The 14,430-nt window shown below is 51.3% G+C and overlaps 8 protein-coding genes across 8 annotated transcripts; 2 read left to right on the top strand and 6 right to left on the bottom strand.

Moving 5' to 3' along the window:
- Window positions 1-246: 246 nt before the first annotated feature.
- EDD37DRAFT_38949 (uncharacterized protein) lies at window positions 247-1,745 on the bottom strand. Its single transcript, XM_062812209.1, has 5 exons — window positions 1,508-1,745; window positions 1,235-1,449; window positions 1,099-1,176; window positions 601-1,052; window positions 247-550 (listed from the first exon to the last, which is right to left on the bottom strand). The coding sequence occupies exons 1-5, from the start codon at window positions 1,561-1,563 to the stop codon at window positions 296-298; spliced, it is 1,056 nt and encodes a 351-aa protein (XP_062675045.1). The 5' UTR covers window positions 1,564-1,745; the 3' UTR covers window positions 247-295.
- A 301-nt stretch (window positions 1,746-2,046) lies between these two features.
- Window positions 2,047-4,223, top strand: EDD37DRAFT_644921 (arginine metabolism regulation protein II; the record flags this gene model as incomplete). The annotated part of the gene is made up of 3 exons (XM_062817568.1): window positions 2,047-2,104; window positions 2,157-3,091; window positions 3,147-4,223. 3 exons carry the CDS (start codon window positions 2,047-2,049, stop codon window positions 4,221-4,223), a joined length of 2,070 nt encoding a protein of 689 aa, XP_062675044.1.
- Window positions 4,224-4,246: 23 nt separating this feature from the next.
- EDD37DRAFT_38899 (dihydrodipicolinate synthase/N-acetylneuraminate lyase) lies at window positions 4,247-5,244 on the bottom strand. The gene has a single exon (XM_062812204.1). The coding sequence runs from the start codon at window positions 5,008-5,010 to the stop codon at window positions 4,270-4,272; it is 741 nt and encodes a 246-aa protein (XP_062675043.1). The 5' UTR covers window positions 5,011-5,244; the 3' UTR covers window positions 4,247-4,269.
- Window positions 5,245-5,994: 750 nt separating this feature from the next.
- EDD37DRAFT_38790 (FMN-dependent dehydrogenase) lies at window positions 5,995-8,080 on the top strand. Its single transcript, XM_062812200.1, has 9 exons — window positions 5,995-6,210; window positions 6,273-6,306; window positions 6,401-6,503; window positions 6,587-6,821; window positions 6,872-7,036; window positions 7,099-7,173; window positions 7,228-7,481; window positions 7,532-7,608; window positions 7,676-8,080. Exons 1-9 carry the CDS (start codon window positions 6,117-6,119, stop codon window positions 7,749-7,751), a joined length of 1,113 nt encoding a protein of 370 aa, XP_062675042.1. The 5' UTR covers window positions 5,995-6,116; the 3' UTR covers window positions 7,752-8,080.
- A 329-nt stretch (window positions 8,081-8,409) lies between these two features.
- EDD37DRAFT_655322 (oxygen oxidoreductase) lies at window positions 8,410-9,717 on the bottom strand (the record flags this gene model as incomplete). Its single annotated transcript, XM_062818753.1, has 1 exon — window positions 8,410-9,717. The coding sequence occupies one exon, from the start codon at window positions 9,715-9,717 to the stop codon at window positions 8,410-8,412; it is 1,308 nt and encodes a 435-aa protein (XP_062675041.1).
- A 523-nt stretch (window positions 9,718-10,240) lies between these two features.
- On the bottom strand, window positions 10,241-10,911 carry EDD37DRAFT_38781 (uncharacterized protein). The gene has a single exon (XM_062812196.1). The coding sequence runs from the start codon at window positions 10,643-10,645 to the stop codon at window positions 10,262-10,264; it is 384 nt and encodes a 127-aa protein (XP_062675040.1). The 5' UTR covers window positions 10,646-10,911; the 3' UTR covers window positions 10,241-10,261.
- EDD37DRAFT_38782 (uncharacterized protein) lies at window positions 10,912-11,837 on the bottom strand. Its single transcript, XM_062812197.1, has one exon. It carries the CDS (start codon window positions 11,777-11,779, stop codon window positions 11,177-11,179), a length of 603 nt encoding a protein of 200 aa, XP_062675039.1. The 5' UTR covers window positions 11,780-11,837; the 3' UTR covers window positions 10,912-11,176.
- A 316-nt stretch (window positions 11,838-12,153) lies between these two features.
- Window positions 12,154-13,654, bottom strand: EDD37DRAFT_655321 (general substrate transporter; the record flags this gene model as incomplete). Its single annotated transcript, XM_062818752.1, has 4 exons — window positions 12,154-12,507; window positions 12,560-13,345; window positions 13,443-13,543; window positions 13,597-13,654. The coding sequence occupies 4 exons, from the start codon at window positions 13,652-13,654 to the stop codon at window positions 12,154-12,156; spliced, it is 1,299 nt and encodes a 432-aa protein (XP_062675038.1).
- Between the last annotated feature and the right edge of the window lie 776 nt (window positions 13,655-14,430).

The following is a 14,430-nucleotide window of genomic DNA, read 5'->3' as shown; positions in this document are numbered from 1 at the left end:
CAGTTATAAAGCCGCCTGGGTGCCCCTTAAATTATACGGCTTTGTCATCTCTAAGTGCCACCACCAGCCGCAATGAACCTACATTTTTCGGCCACGACGGCGAACTCTACCTCACTCATGCTTACGCAGAAACTATGCTGGAAGAAAATACCAGCTTGACCGTGAGGTCGATTTCGAAACCTACGACTCAGACATGACTCGGCATGGCCTAATGCTACCTGCAGCCATTTGATTCTTCGCACTGACCGTTGCTAAGGCCATGATGCCTACTGGTCTCTCCATGTCGCCCTTTTACTTATCGCTGACGCTTGGCTTCGGTCATGACAGTTTCTGGGATCTCAGTGGCAAGCGACGGAGCTGAAGGTTGCCACCCCAGCACCTGATGGCCTCTCTCAGAGCCAAACACTGCATTGGTGCCCCAGAATATGGCACCGGCAGAAGTAGCTTCGTTGGCTTCATCCACCCCGATCGTACGCTGTACTTTTGGGCTTTTGATCAATTTCTGATCGTACGCGGCTTGAGCGACGCGCTCGCACACCTCACCGAACGCCTGTTCATGGGTCAGCAGGTTGCCGTTTCACAAAGCTTGATACGGTATACCATATCACCGTTGGCGGGCAGGTAAATGCCTTCCTTGTTCCAACCATGAGCTTTCTCATTCTGCGCCGCCTTCGCCAAGTGAAGGAACAAGTCTCCCAGGTCCCTAACGTGAATGTTACTCCATCGGTTGAGGCCTTTAGCGAAACGAAATCCCTCCCCATAAGTAAGTGTTGTCTTGACAATTTCTGGTACTTGGATGCTTCTTTGATTCCCAGGGCCAGCTCCTTGCCCATATATGAGTGGACCGAGAACCAAAGCTGTGCGTATCTTTGACGAGTCCTGCGAAACAATGAGGTTATCCACACTTCGCGAAGGATTTTTGCGTATGATGGCGAGAATTTTCTCGGTGTCTCCCAGGTCGTGATAAACTTCGTCCGACGCCTCGCCGTAACGTCCTTCCTTGATTTGGGGAATCACGAACAACGAAGCACCTGACATTTGCATCCAGTACGCTTCAACCTTGTCAGTTGGAGAGACTCTTCATGTGGAATCACTCACAAATGGAGCCTGCGGGCTTCTTGCTCAGCCCTTTGGAAATTGCCTGGCAACTTGACAGGTGATTTGTGCTCGCAAGATCTGGAATCACAACCATCAACCGCATGCTACCTTTGCAGGACCACCAGAGTGAGCTCACGAAGGACGATATCAGCCTGCAGGCTTTCGTTTTCCATCAATTCTCCATCGCCCAGGTCACCAATCACGGTTTGTACATGATCTGGATATTTATCCTTGACTGTTTGCGCTTTATCCTTGTCTCGTACCAGACATGAGATGATGGTACTCGCAGCAGCAAAGGATGAAGCTATTGAGTGCAAGGCTTGACCACCGACATATCCAGTCGCGCCCGTCCTTGTTCGCTTAGTCTCTTACTACCTTGTGGGAATTCTGGTCGGGCTTTCATACTCACAAGAATATCCTCATCTTGGTTACCTCGCTCTCTTGCTTGCTCTGAGACTTACCCATCGTGCGCTTGACACATTGGAATGTGAATAATGATGCCGTTCCCTGGCACTGTACTTGGCCATTTAGCTAGACGGGCATGTCCATCTTCCGCCAATAGGAACCTGTGCACCGAAAGAGGAAGGCGATTCCGGCCAAGTATTTCACTACGGATGTGCCAACCTCTTTGCAACTTCTTGACTCTTTCAGACACAACAGTGTTCATTTCAACCCCTGAAATCGGCCATGCTATCGAGCCCGTGTCTCCATCCACCCTCAGCTCACCACCAGGTGAACGAGGCATACGTCATAGGATGAAGACAGGCCGCACCAAGAAGACAACTCGCTCTCACACTTTGGGAGGCTGTGGAACGTGCAGGAGACGTCACGTGAAGTGTGATAAGGTCCGACCTGCTTGCCTCAACTGTAAGGCCATCGGTGTTGTCTGCGATGGGTTCCATCGCGAGTTGAAATGGGTCACCAACCCTGAGACTCAAGGAGACAAGAATGCCACCAAAAGCGAGACTCATAATCGTTCGGCCAGGCAGCATCTGTACACTGGTGGGTAGCAGGTCCTGGCAGACTCGGCGGGGCGATACTGACTCATGCACCTGCAGAGCAGAGTCGAGCTTCTATGAGCACAGCCCTGCGCTCAAATTTGGCAGACAAACCGATTGACGAGACTCTCGCGGAACTTGATGCCAGATCCAAAGTTGTCCCATCAGCCTCCGTCGATGGTATGGCTGTCGGACCATTCGGCGTTTTCAGTTTGGAGGAGGAGTGTCGCAATCCTCAGCCTCACGGCGAGTCAACCCAGCTGGTGGCTGGTGCACCGTCTCCAGAATGCCTCGAGCCGGAGGAAGCCTTGCCATCAGTTGGGTCGCTTGACACCCTGAACGATATGCATGACTTTCTCGACTGGCCAGATCTCTTCGACCTTGATTTCACGAGCGATATATCGCTCCTTCAGGATTTTGACGGCGGCTTTGAGGAAATAATTACACAACGACAGACTATTGACTCGCAGAACCCCTCTGACCAGCAGCCCACCTCTGATATTGTGATGCTATCTCAGGGCAACGTGACCAACGCTTCTCTCGTCAATGCTAGTGTGGCTCTCTTGCCTATCGTAAAGAGAGCAACGCCAAAGGACCTGCGACCTGAACAGGCGGAGATTCTTTTGAGACATTTCAAGGACCACGTTATTCTCCATATGCAACCCGCGCCTCTTCCGAAAAAGTCACCCTGGGATATCCACTTGGATTCTGCCATAGTCACATTGGCCAGATTAACCTATATGTCTTCACAAGCGATATCTCATGCAGCTCTGGCTAACTTATTGGCATTGTTGGCGCTGTCAGCACGACACTTATCTACTCAGCAAATGGGAGATGGTGACGCTCCTCAGTCACATTGGCAAGAATTTGCAACTAAGACGATTGATGAAGCGAAAGAGAATTTACAATCATCGTTAAGGAACGAAATCAGAGGACCAAATGTAGCCAAGTACAAGGAACAACTGATGGCAGTCCTTGCTATGCTAGCTTTTGCGGTATGAGTCTAGGCCATACCAACGACATGCTTTGTGTGCTGATATGTTGACACAGACTTTTTATGACCGACAACAAGATGCTCGGGCGTACATGGTGGACGCCGAACGGCTTCTCCGCCTGCGCGGCCTAGCAAAGAGGAACATATCTCGCAAAGCGAGGCAACTGCACCACGTCTACACCTGGATGCGGATAATAGAAGAAAGCACCTATGTCTTACGCAACTTTCAGAAAGTAGGACCAAATACAGCCATTGGGACCAGTCGGCACTTCGCAAAAGAGCCTCGAAGAGATCTGAATAACGCCGGTCGAGGGGATCCTCAATATCAACCAGGGCCCAATCCTCGCTTGGACGATTTCCTTCGATTCGAGCCAGGTTCTTCTGACAACGACGTTGAAGACATGACTCAGAAGGACCGTGAAGTGGGTCTGCACGACATTCACCTTGAAGACACTCGGGAGTTCGCTGAAACAATGTACCTGGACCTCTATGGCATTCCGGAAACCTGGTTGAGCCTTGTGTCTCAAACTACCCGACTGGCAAATGTTATGGATAGCTTGAATGTCAACAAGGACCGGAGAGACGTCGAATTCATAGAGCTTCTCGAAAGGCGAAAACAGCGCCTGGAAAATATGGTCTGCTCATTCGCAGCTATGGGCCCTCAGACCATCGAGCAATCGACTTCAAGCGGAAATATAGGGACAATGGACGCCCCTCGACATCATATGGTACGCGCTCTGAATGCAGCACTTGTGATCCTTTTCTACCGAAGGATCAGAAAAGTTAATGCGTGGATATTGCAAGAGCATGTCGACAATGTTATACGTGCTTTGAAAGACTTTGAAATGTCCTGCCAGAGAGCCAACATTGAAGGACCCGGATCCCCTTGGCCCGCCTTTCTAGCAGGCTGCGAGGCCCTGAATCTGGCACAGCGAGAGTATTTGTTGGGTTACCTCGACCGAGCCTCTGCTATGACAGGTTTCGCTAGGCTGGAGACAGCGCGCATATGCATGATTGAAGTTTGGAGACGGCGTGATGAGTCTACTGGAGGAAGTGCTAAGAGGATACGAGATCAAGTCTGGACATGGGAACATGTTTCGAAGGAATGCTTCCTCCATGTGCTTTTATCCTGAGCATCTCTGGTATCACTTGCCACCTCCTAGCGGGGCAACTGCTGCCTCAAGCACCGTTATTATCTACGACCTCCAGACCTGCAGCTTGCAATAACCTTGCCAGTTCTGCTCTTGGCTCGCCCTGAAGGAGTTTGAACGGCTTCCTCAATCCCCCGGTACGGTGTCCCAACAGCTCCATACCCGTCTTCACTGCGGAGGGGTAATTATGTTCTTCGAGGAACTTGCAGATGGGATAAATCTTTGACCACAATTCACGGCCAGTCTTGAGATCCCCTTTTCCTGCGATGGCGTCCCACAGCTGAGCTGACAGCTCCGGGATCACATTTGATGCTCCCCATACGGACCCTTTGCAACCAGCCGCCAGCCCGTAAAAGGTCAATGTGTCCCAACCGTTGAAGGCAGTGATTTGATCATTCAGACCAAAAACTAGCTCGGTAAAGGCTGGCGCATTTCCCGAAGTGTCCTTGAGGTATTTCACTCCGACCCGCGAGAGTCCAGCGATCTGTTTGGGACTTAAAGTGATTCCCGATGCCGAAGGTATGTTGTAGTAAACGATATCCAAGTTTGAGACCGCATAGATCTCAGACATGAGTTCCTGCAACTGCTCATAATTGACTGGGTCATAGAAAGGCGGCACCACCATGACAGCTGCAGCTCCCGCTTTTGCGGCATGCTCAGCCAGCTCGACACAGTCCTTTGTGGTCGTCGCACCAATTCCTGCTACGACAGGGGCTCTCCCTGCAGCATATTCGATGCAAAGTTCCAGATTTTGTTTCCGCTCCTCCATTGACAAAGCCGTGATTCTCCTGTTGTGCCACCAGGCACCAAACCATGACAACCGGCATTAAGGATATGGTCTATATGAGACTTCAGGCGACTCTTGTCCATGGCAGTGCCATCATCAGTGAATGGCGTGATCAAAGCCACCAATATTCCTGCTAAGGGCGCTCGTGCTTTGGCAATCATTTTGTCAATATCTTCGAGGTGATGGGGTCTCTGTTCGAAATTTCAAGTGGAGGAGAATCATTGCACGACCAAAATTGAACGGTTTTCTCTTTGGAACAGTCTGTGGAAGACTTTATCATTCATGGACTATTTGCTTCTTGCTTGGGAATCATCCTCCGGACAAATATTTTAATCATTTCCGGGAATGACCTCCCCAAAAGGCGAACCGTCTACGCCCACTGAAACTTGGGCGTTTCACTAGACTCGTCGAATGCTCTCGAATCAAGGGTGCGTCCTGCAGCGTCCAGCATGTTTAACCACTGCAAGCAGCCCACGGGCACGAACCTTAACTTGAACCAGACGACAAGCCAGTTTCCAGCAAAGGTGGCACCGTCTGACCGCTGTACCTCTTCAGGTCCAAATAGATATCCTTCCTTGTTGTCAGCTTGGAGTGCTTCGCACACAACAATATGGTTATTCGCCTTTGATAGGAGGAAGACCATCAGCTCCACCTTCTAGTCATACCAGCTTGTGGTCAAGGCACCCACCGTCGCCGATTTGCAGAACATCGACTTTGTATCGTCGATGTACTCTCCGTCAGACGGTGCCACTTTTTCTGGAAATAGGCTTGACGAGTACCATGGGGGAGGCAAGGGATGAGGGGTTCCCAATCAGGAAAGCCCTTCCCAATGTGGCAGGCCATTCCGGTATCTACCCTCAACGGCGTCAAGCTTTACAGCAGCATCGATTCATCCATGGAGAAGGCCGCAACGCCGCTCCTTTGGCATGGAGAGCCGTCTGCTCTCTGGACATCGTTGCGGCATGGTCTTGTGAGGCTGATTCCAACCATCGATATCGAAGACTTCGGTTAATATATGCTAACAGCCTTGCAAGCACACCTGAAGCCAATATCTGGTCGCCCGCAGCAGTGCATACCCTGACAACATCATGGCAAACCGAGGTCCTACTTTGGACCCAAATGTCTTCTCGATTAGCGACCTTGAGGCGCTTGGGTCAAAGAAGATCCCCAAAATGTATCGTGGTCAGTAATGCCATTGGACCCCAATCCTCCCCTCGTGGCCGCGTTTACCTAACTGCTTCTAGAATATTACAATGAAGGCGCAATGGACCTGATATCGTGAGTTCTTCCAAGGCCCAAAATTGTCGTATGCAGAAGACGCCCGTCTGCAGAAGCAAGACATTCCCATGGACTGATTGCTCACTACTCTCAGACTACGTGACAATGTCGCAGCCTTTGATCGCTACAAGATTCTGCCACGTGCTCTGCGCAATGTCAAAGACATCGATACCTCGACCACCCTCTTCGGCCAGAAGGTAAGGTTGGACCGTTCCGCCAGCACCATATTGCTGTGCGCAAAATACCTTGAGATGTCGACGCTGATACGTCAGCTGTATAGGTTACATTCCCCTTAGCATTCAGCCCTTCTGCGATGCACAAATTTGCCCACCCAGACGGAGAAACAGCGAAGTCGAGAGCAGCATCGAGTATGAACGTCGGCATGTGTCTGTCGTCGTATGCGACAACATCGCTTGAGGATGTCAAAGCTCAGGGTAGAGGAAACCCTTACATGATGCAAATGTGCGTTGTCAACGACCGGAATTTAACCAAGCAGCTTCTTGACAGAGCCGAAGGTACGTCGCCACGCTGGTCGTCTGCATAGTTCTCATGAATTACAATGCAGGTGCCGGATATAAAGCACTATTTCTCTCCGTCGATGTACCAGTCCTGGGTCGTCGTCTCAATGAATTCCGGAATGAGTTCGCCCTTCCAGAAGGCCTTGACTTCCCAAACATTCTATCAGGCGGCCTGAAAGAATTTGCAGAGGGTGAAAACTCGCATGACTATGGTATTCCCACCGTGTTCTGTAGCACCGTGTAATGGAAGTAAGTACTAACAGTGCCGGTACAGATGCAAGTTTAGAATGGGCAGAGATTATACCTTGGTTGAGAAGAAACACGAACATGCAGATCTGGCTGAAAGGAAGTAAGCGTAGCTTGCCACTTTTGCCAAGTGCTTCAAGCTAAGACACTGCCACAGTCCTGAATCCAGCAGACGTACTGCTTGCTATCGAGCATGGCGTCGACGGCGTCGTGATATCCAACCACGGAGGACGACAACTCGACGGCGTTCCTGCCACTCTCGACTGCCTCGCAGAATGCGCCCAGGTTGCCAGAGGCCGGATACAGATAGTGGTGGACGGAGGAATTCGGCGAGGTTCGGACATCTTCAAGGCTCTTGCGCTGGGAGCACAGCACTGCTTCGTCGGACGTATAGCGATTTGGGGACTTGCGGTACGTTACTTGGCGCATTTTAACATCCCTATGCTAATGTTGTGTTGCAGTACAAGGGGCAGGAAGGGGTGGAGCTTGCGTTGAAGATCCTGCTGGAGGAGTTCAGGACAACAATGGCACTCGCAGGGTAAGTCATCGTATTTGATCTTTTCTTCCTGAAATTCTGTAACATGCTTACCACACCTATTGTTCAGCTGTCGTACTGTGAGCGAGATTACACCGGAGCACCTTACATTCCTTGGGACTCATGGACGGTTATGTAAACTGTGAACAAGTTTGAATACTCAACAATCCATGCATCGCGTCTGCTCCTGTTCATCCGCCTGGGCCGCAACTAACAGGCTTGACATTGGACATGAAACGGAAATAAGATGGTCTGCCGCCACTGTCCTTGCGCTTCTTTTGAGGTTTCCATATCACTAGATTGATGATTGATGCATGAATTCCCAACACATGTAACGAGCTCTACTCAGTGAAAAGAGCAAAAACGTTGCCATGAACCCTGTCGATAGGGGTCATGGTAAGTGAAAGCCGGGTTCGCAGACTTTTTCCGATTCGGTTCGTTTCGTTCGGTGGGAGTCGAGGTCTTCACGCCTTCTAGCCCGATGCTAGTTTGATAGTCTCAAATGAAACCCAGAGAAGACCGAGGACTTGTCGTCGGAATCGATCGAAAAGTCGGTTTATTGTGTTGTCGTCGGAGCGCGGTTCGAACTGGCGAACAAATCGTCACTGACACGCCTTCTAGCCCGCTGCTAGTTTGATAGTTTCAGATGAAACCCAGAGCCAGTGAGGAATTGTTGACCAGTTTTTGACGGGTACAAGATATAAAGATTGAATTAAACGGTGTGGCAGTGAAGGCGGGCAAACTCACACCGCCGAGGAGGACGTCGAGTCTAGGACTGAGTTCCCACGAGTGTTGTATGCCCGCTTACAACTTGGCGGTGCTCGCCTCAGCTGGTATATCGGTCCAGGATGTGACGTCCTGCAAATCCATAATAGTATTCGGACCACCAAACCTGCCCTGCGTATCCTCCCAATTCCTGTTCACCGCAGTCTCAGGCCTCCATCGAAAGGACTTCTTCAATCTTGGCTCCAGGTTCCCCTCCAGAGCATCTGCAATAAACGCTCCTATCGACGGGATATCCTTGTATCCATGACCCGAACCACCACAGCCCAACACCAACGAAGGATACTCGGGATGGCGATCGATCAAAAACGCACGGTTAGGCGTGTCCGCACACCAACATAACCTTGCAAAACAAAACGGCCGATCCGCAAGCTGTGGCATCGTCTCACGCAGGAATTCCCGGCACCGTCTCTCAGCCTCGATTGGAATCTGATGCTTAGCAAGCGGCACACTGACCCTTGACCCGTCCGACTTCTTGATCCAATTGCAATATCCCGGGTGCTCATCGCACATCTTAAGCTGCTGCTTATCCTCGTCCGGCTCCATGAAGAACCCCTTTTCAATGTGAAACAGGACAGGCAGGTTCTTGAACAATTTGGTTTCGTCAGGCGTCATCTGGATATGAGCCAGCGTCCACGCCGTCGGTCTCAATTGGCCCTTGAAATCGAGCAACTGGTCACAATTCGCTCCAGCGCAAAGGATCGTTGTATGCGCCCTCATCTCCCTACCATCATTCGTCTTGACACCCTTCACGTCTCCGTCCTCAAAGATCAGCGCCGTCACCTCAGCGACGACGTACTTCGCTCCCAGCTTCTTGGCCTCGGTCGCGCAAGAAATAAGTGCCTTTCTCGCATGCACCCAGCCCGCTCCCGTGCTCTTGTACAACCCTTTCCATCCCGGAAAATCACCCGTGAGTATACCGTCTGGCATAGTCTGTCGAAACGACTCGGCGTCTTCCAAGCGCACAAAATCGGGGTTGATGTCAGGCCTCTCGCGGTCGAACAGCTGTTTGAGGCCGTCCGGCGAACTCGCTGCCACGATGTACCCTGTGTCATGATAGTAAGGGCTAAACACCGGGTCAGACGTCCATCCCTTGTTCGCTGCGTCGAGAACTGTCTTGGCCACGAATGCCTCGTCGTCACCTTCGGAGAAGATGCCCTGCTCGACGATTTTGTTCACGTCGTTGCCCGCTGAGATTGGTGAGGGGACCGGGTACGGATCGACGAGCGTGACATCCGTGTATCCTCTGCGCATGAGGTGGAGGGCTGTGCTGTTGCCCCATGTACCGGCCCCGACTATAAGGATTGACTGTGGTTTGGTTGTAGACATGGCTGACTCGGAGCTTTTGTCCTCGTACTCGTTACAATAGTTGGCAAATGGTCTTTTTGGGATCGTGGTGGAAGCTAGAGTATGAAAAGGGTGTGAAACCTATATATCCAATCCAACCTTACCCACCTAGGTAGCTGCTCAGATTGTCCATTTTAGCAGTTCAAGTCTAGACTGATCCCACTTGAGACCCTGACGGGTGGTGATTGATAAATGATGATTGATGGTTGACGGCGAAATGGCCGACGTTGTCTCCAGTCCTTGTGGACCACGGCAGGTCCAAGCGAAACCAATCATGAGCAGAAGCTGGGCTGAAACATCCGAAGCAGTTCGACTACAGCCGTTGATACAAGCCGTGGGCGGTAAGTTGAGGCGTAGCGTAGATTTAGAGGCAGAGGATGTATCTGGGAGTATCATTGGCATCAATCAGCCTACTTTTACACATAGAGAAGAGAGCCCTTTGTGGCTATCCAATTGTTATTCAATGCTGCGCCTGAGTCATTGATAGTCCAACATCTCGCCCAACGTTGCCCTTGAGGTCCCTCGCTCAGTCTTTCTTGCCAGCGATATCTTTCGGCTGCCAAACCAGTCCATTGTCGTCCATATCATCATCACGGCAGCTCGCATTGCTTCGGTGACGCGCAAGGCAGATGTCGCAGGCACCTTCTCGGCATCTCCTCCTCCACACGTAACCACAAAGAGCAATCATTCCCACGATGAGGACAAAGGTGATGGTCAGCGCTGCGATGTCGATGATGGTGTCGCGCATGGTATTAGTCTGATACTTTGGTGTGATTGTGAGGACTGGAACTGGAACAATCGTTGCCTCGAATTGTTTGGTCGAATTAGGATTGGTAGGGCCATCGTCCAACAGCTTGCAGTAGGATAAGCCCAGAGGACAAGGCTTGTCCGTTGCTGCTGTGTAGGACATGTTGAATCGTGTGTGTTTTCTATACACGAAAGTATCGAGCTTTGTAGAAGGTTCGTTTCCTTTGGTTTAGGTCAGTTTTGGGAGGAATTGAAGTGCCTGGCGCACACACGGTATCTGCTAGCACTTTCACTTGACGCTGAAAATACTTCGATGAGTTGAATCCCTGTAGGAGATGCGGCTGATGCGGGATCTGTATTGGTGGTCCTGCAGTTTCTTCCCCTGCTGATGAGAAGGTTGGGCGCAAATTTTGCACAGAGCAGTCCCGGGTCAATGGAGTTTTGTCCATAGCGCACGATGGTTTGTGCGGTTTTGGAATCAGTGAAGATTGCGACCTCGTGACCTTGGAATTGTGTGTTCTTCACTTAAGGCGGTGGCACATTCACCAGCAAAGTCGGCGTAGATTGGTAGGATGCATGAAAAGCACGCGGATCCCCGACATTGCAAAGGAGCCCAAAGGTGCAACATGATATCGGCCTCGTAACTTGTGCCCACACTCACAAGCTGAGTATCATCATCGTGGTGGCAGCTGAATCATCTCTCCTGTCCTCGTTCATTCTTTTGTGGTTTCTGGGGGCCTTTTGCGTCCTTTCTGGCCAGCACCGTTGCCATCCACTCTTCAAAATCCTCCTCTGCGTCTGTCTCAGACTTGCCGGTCCCGTCAACACCTAGTCCTCCTCGCAAGACTCTCCTGGCGTCGGCCATACTATTGATGTCGAACCACCACATTGTCCCTCCTGCAGCCACCATAGACAAACTGAGCACATTGACTGTGGCAATGTTCAAAGCTTCCAGAGCCTCCATGGGAGCGCTGACTTGCTTCGCCTGTTCTGCCTGATGTCCCGGAGCATTGGCGTAGAAAGCTGGGGTTGCCAGGCGTTTTCGAGCGAAGGTTCTCCGCGTGATGAGAAGGGAAAAGGCAAAGAAGGCGATACCGGCACCGAAGATGACCGTGCTCCTGTTCGGCCTATCTGTCTGAGGTGTATGGATGGTAGGTGGTTGTGGTTGAGGAGCTTCAGCAACAGGTGCAGGTTTCGGTGCGGGCTCTTCAAGCAGCCGCTTGTCGCTGGATGGTGCTGCAGCGGGAGAGGCTGTCGGCTGGCTTGTTGACGTGAACAAAGAAGTAAACCACGACATCGTGCAGGCTGAACTTCGAGCTGTGACACTTTAGATTGTTTCTACTGCCAATAGCATTATACACGAGATGAACTGCGGACAAAAAAGTTCGGCTGCGAATGTGATCACGTGAGCATGCTCTCCACACGAGCCAGCATCGCAATCGTCGACGGAGTTTATTGTGGTCACAATTTTGGCAGAAGGTCTCGATGAATGTTAGGAAGCCATCAACTGCTTTAACAAATGACTCGTACTATCTCGGGCTGCACTATATCAACGGGATCATCACTGAACCAAAGTTCCTATCCGCCAACCTCGCCCGACATAATCCTTGTCTCCAGCTGGTCCTTCCCCCACTCCATCGCTACCACACGAAGGTATCTGCCGGCGTGCTCTCAGTGCTTAGAAGCTGCTGTAGAGTCCACATGTTCAACGGTACCTGCGTGTGCAATACCCTCCTTCTCCGTATCGAGTTCTGCAGGGTGTCTAAGCGGGCCTCCGGCTTCGGTAGCGACTCGATGAACTTGTCCGCCGTCCGCGACGCCATGCTCATCGACAATAAGCTCATGAGTGCGCTGGTCCACGTGTAAGTCTTCCGCATACACCGCGACCTCATCACCGAACAGCTTGGCCATCTCTTCGAGGGGAATGTTCTTTGTTTCCGGAAGGAAGAAATAGACGAAAAATGTCCCCAAGCCCGATATGATGATGAAGACGAGATAGAACTTCCATCCGATGTTCGCGAAGGCCTAGTTCATGTCAGATCCCTAGCCGTCACCGAAAATCCGAAGTTCAACATACCGTGGCTGCAACTTGTAGGTACACCAGATCTGTAAGTGCGATCGTGCCGATGCTCAGAGCAATACCTTTCGCACGAAGATGGTTGGGAAACAGTTCACTGTAGAACACGACGCCAGCTACGTCAATTCCCATCCCGTACACTGCAATGAACAAATACGCTGCAGCAACGCCCATTTCGAGACCAGCCTTGTTTGTTGCTTCGGCTGCAAACGAGCTGACCATCGCTGCTTCTAAAATGAGAGACACACAGCAGCCGCCGACACCGATCATCAACAGCGGTCGTCGACCTGTCCAATCCATCACCAAAGCTCCAAGCAGGTTGGTGAAGATGCCAACTGAGATCCAACCACACTGGAAAATGAGCTGGTAAAGGGTGTCATAACCAAGCGCTGCGTAGATGGTAGGTCCGTAGTTGTTGAGCACAAGCACGCCAGTTGACTGTCCGATAAACGCGAAGCCCATAGCCATCAGAGTTCGCTTGCGGTAACTGGGTCGTCGGAACATTTCGAGCCACCCCGGATCCATGGTTCTATCGAGCTCGGCTTGTTTGGACATCTGGTAGAACTCCTCTCTGGCGAACTCATTGTCCACGTCGCCCTTGATCGCGTGGAGTCTGAACACAACTTCTCGTGCTTCATCAACCCTCCCTTTCATGAGGAGGTATCGAGGGCTCTCTGGCAGGATGAAGCAAACAAGAACCATGAGTACTGGCCAAATCAATGCGATCCCTAGAGGACCGCGCCACTGTGCTGAAGGATTCTCGACATAGTAGAATGCGAGGCCCATCTTGAAATCATCAGCAAGGTGTACCGATAGAGCAAGTCATAAAGTAGGATGGTTCATGCTCCAACGACATGAGATTCGTGGGAGCGGAAAGACTCACATAGGTTGCCAGTGCATAACCAAGGGCGATGTTGACACCGTTCATTCCGACCATCAAGCCTCGAAGGCCTGGCGGCGCCAATTCGGCAGAGTATAGTGGTGCTGTCACTAGTCAGCACAGTCGTCACAATGGTGTTGGAGGAAGCAAAACGTACTGATGGCGAGGAATCCCCAACTGCCTGCGCCAGCGAAGAAACGAGCAACGATGAACATTGGGGCATTGCGAGCCCCGCAGAGCATGGCACCGCCGAACAATGACAACAGTCCACACCAGTGGAAAGCAGCCTTGCGACCCCATCTATCGGCAATGTAGCCGGCCAGGAAAACGTTGATGGCGGCACCGGCTTGGAACACCTTCGATGTTATCAGCAACCTTCACAACGGGGAGGAGCACTGAAACGTACACCAGACATAGCTCCAATGAGCTGATCAGCACTAGGCTTCAAGACCGCAGGCGTCACGGTAACATCGAGAAGGTCCATGTCGATGAGGAATGATGGTTGAGCCAAGGTAACACCGATGATGGAGGCAGGATAGCCAAATGCTATCTGGCCCAAAGAGACAATGTAACAGATGAAAAAGTTCCATCCGTTCCAATTCTTCTTGGACTCTAGTGGAGACATGATGGGTGAAGCTGAGTCTGGATGCAAGGCTCTTCAGGCCTGGGATCAATGGCTATAGAAAGGAAGATTGAATAAAAGGAGAATGGACTGAAGTGAGCGAGAGGTGTACCTTATAAAACCACGAACAGTAGGCACTGTGGGAGGTATCCACTGAGAGTCTGGGGAAGATGGTGGGACCCGATTTACCCCAGAAACTTTGGGAAGTGCCAGTCTGCCAGTCTCCTTTGCTTGTGCCCGTATCTGCTTTCCCCGCTTCTCCCACAGACATGGCTGGCACCCCTGGACATTGACGGCGATCCGCCGTAGAACGTGCTCTAAACCTTTGGGATGAACATATCCTCGGCAAAATCACTGATGCTGGCACAT

Source organism: Exophiala viscosa (assembly GCF_022695815.1).
Source record: "Exophiala viscosa unplaced genomic scaffold EDD37scaffold_1, whole genome shotgun sequence".
NCBI lineage: Eukaryota > Fungi > Ascomycota > Eurotiomycetes > Chaetothyriales > Herpotrichiellaceae > Exophiala > Exophiala viscosa.
This window is presented reverse-complemented; position numbering and strand designations above follow the sequence as displayed.

Coding starts and splice junctions, on each gene's coding strand:
- EDD37DRAFT_38949 (XM_062812209.1), bottom strand. CDS start 1,563: ATGGGTAAGTCTCAGAGCAAGCAAGAGAGCGAGGTAACCAAGATGAGG. Junction 1,450..1,507: donor ACCAAGATGAGGATATTCTT/GTGAGTATGAAA, acceptor TAAGCGAACAAG/GACGGGCGCGACTGGATATG. Junction 1,177..1,234: donor GCAGGCTGATATCGTCCTTC/GTGAGCTCACTC, acceptor TTGTGATTCCAG/ATCTTGCGAGCACAAATCAC.
- EDD37DRAFT_38899 (XM_062812204.1), bottom strand. CDS start 5,010: ATGGAGGAGCGGAAACAAAATCTGGAACTTTGCATCGAATATGCTGCA.
- EDD37DRAFT_38790 (XM_062812200.1), top strand. CDS start 6,117: ATGGCAAACCGAGGTCCTACTTTGGACCCAAATGTCTTCTCGATTAGC. Junction 6,211..6,272: donor GATCCCCAAAATGTATCGTG/GTCAGTAATGCC, acceptor AACTGCTTCTAG/AATATTACAATGAAGGCGCA. Junction 6,307..6,400: donor GGCGCAATGGACCTGATATC/GTGAGTTCTTCC, acceptor CACTACTCTCAG/ACTACGTGACAATGTCGCAG.
- EDD37DRAFT_38781 (XM_062812196.1), bottom strand. CDS start 10,645: ATGTCCTACACAGCAGCAACGGACAAGCCTTGTCCTCTGGGCTTATCC.
- EDD37DRAFT_38782 (XM_062812197.1), bottom strand. CDS start 11,779: ATGTCGTGGTTTACTTCTTTGTTCACGTCAACAAGCCAGCCGACAGCC.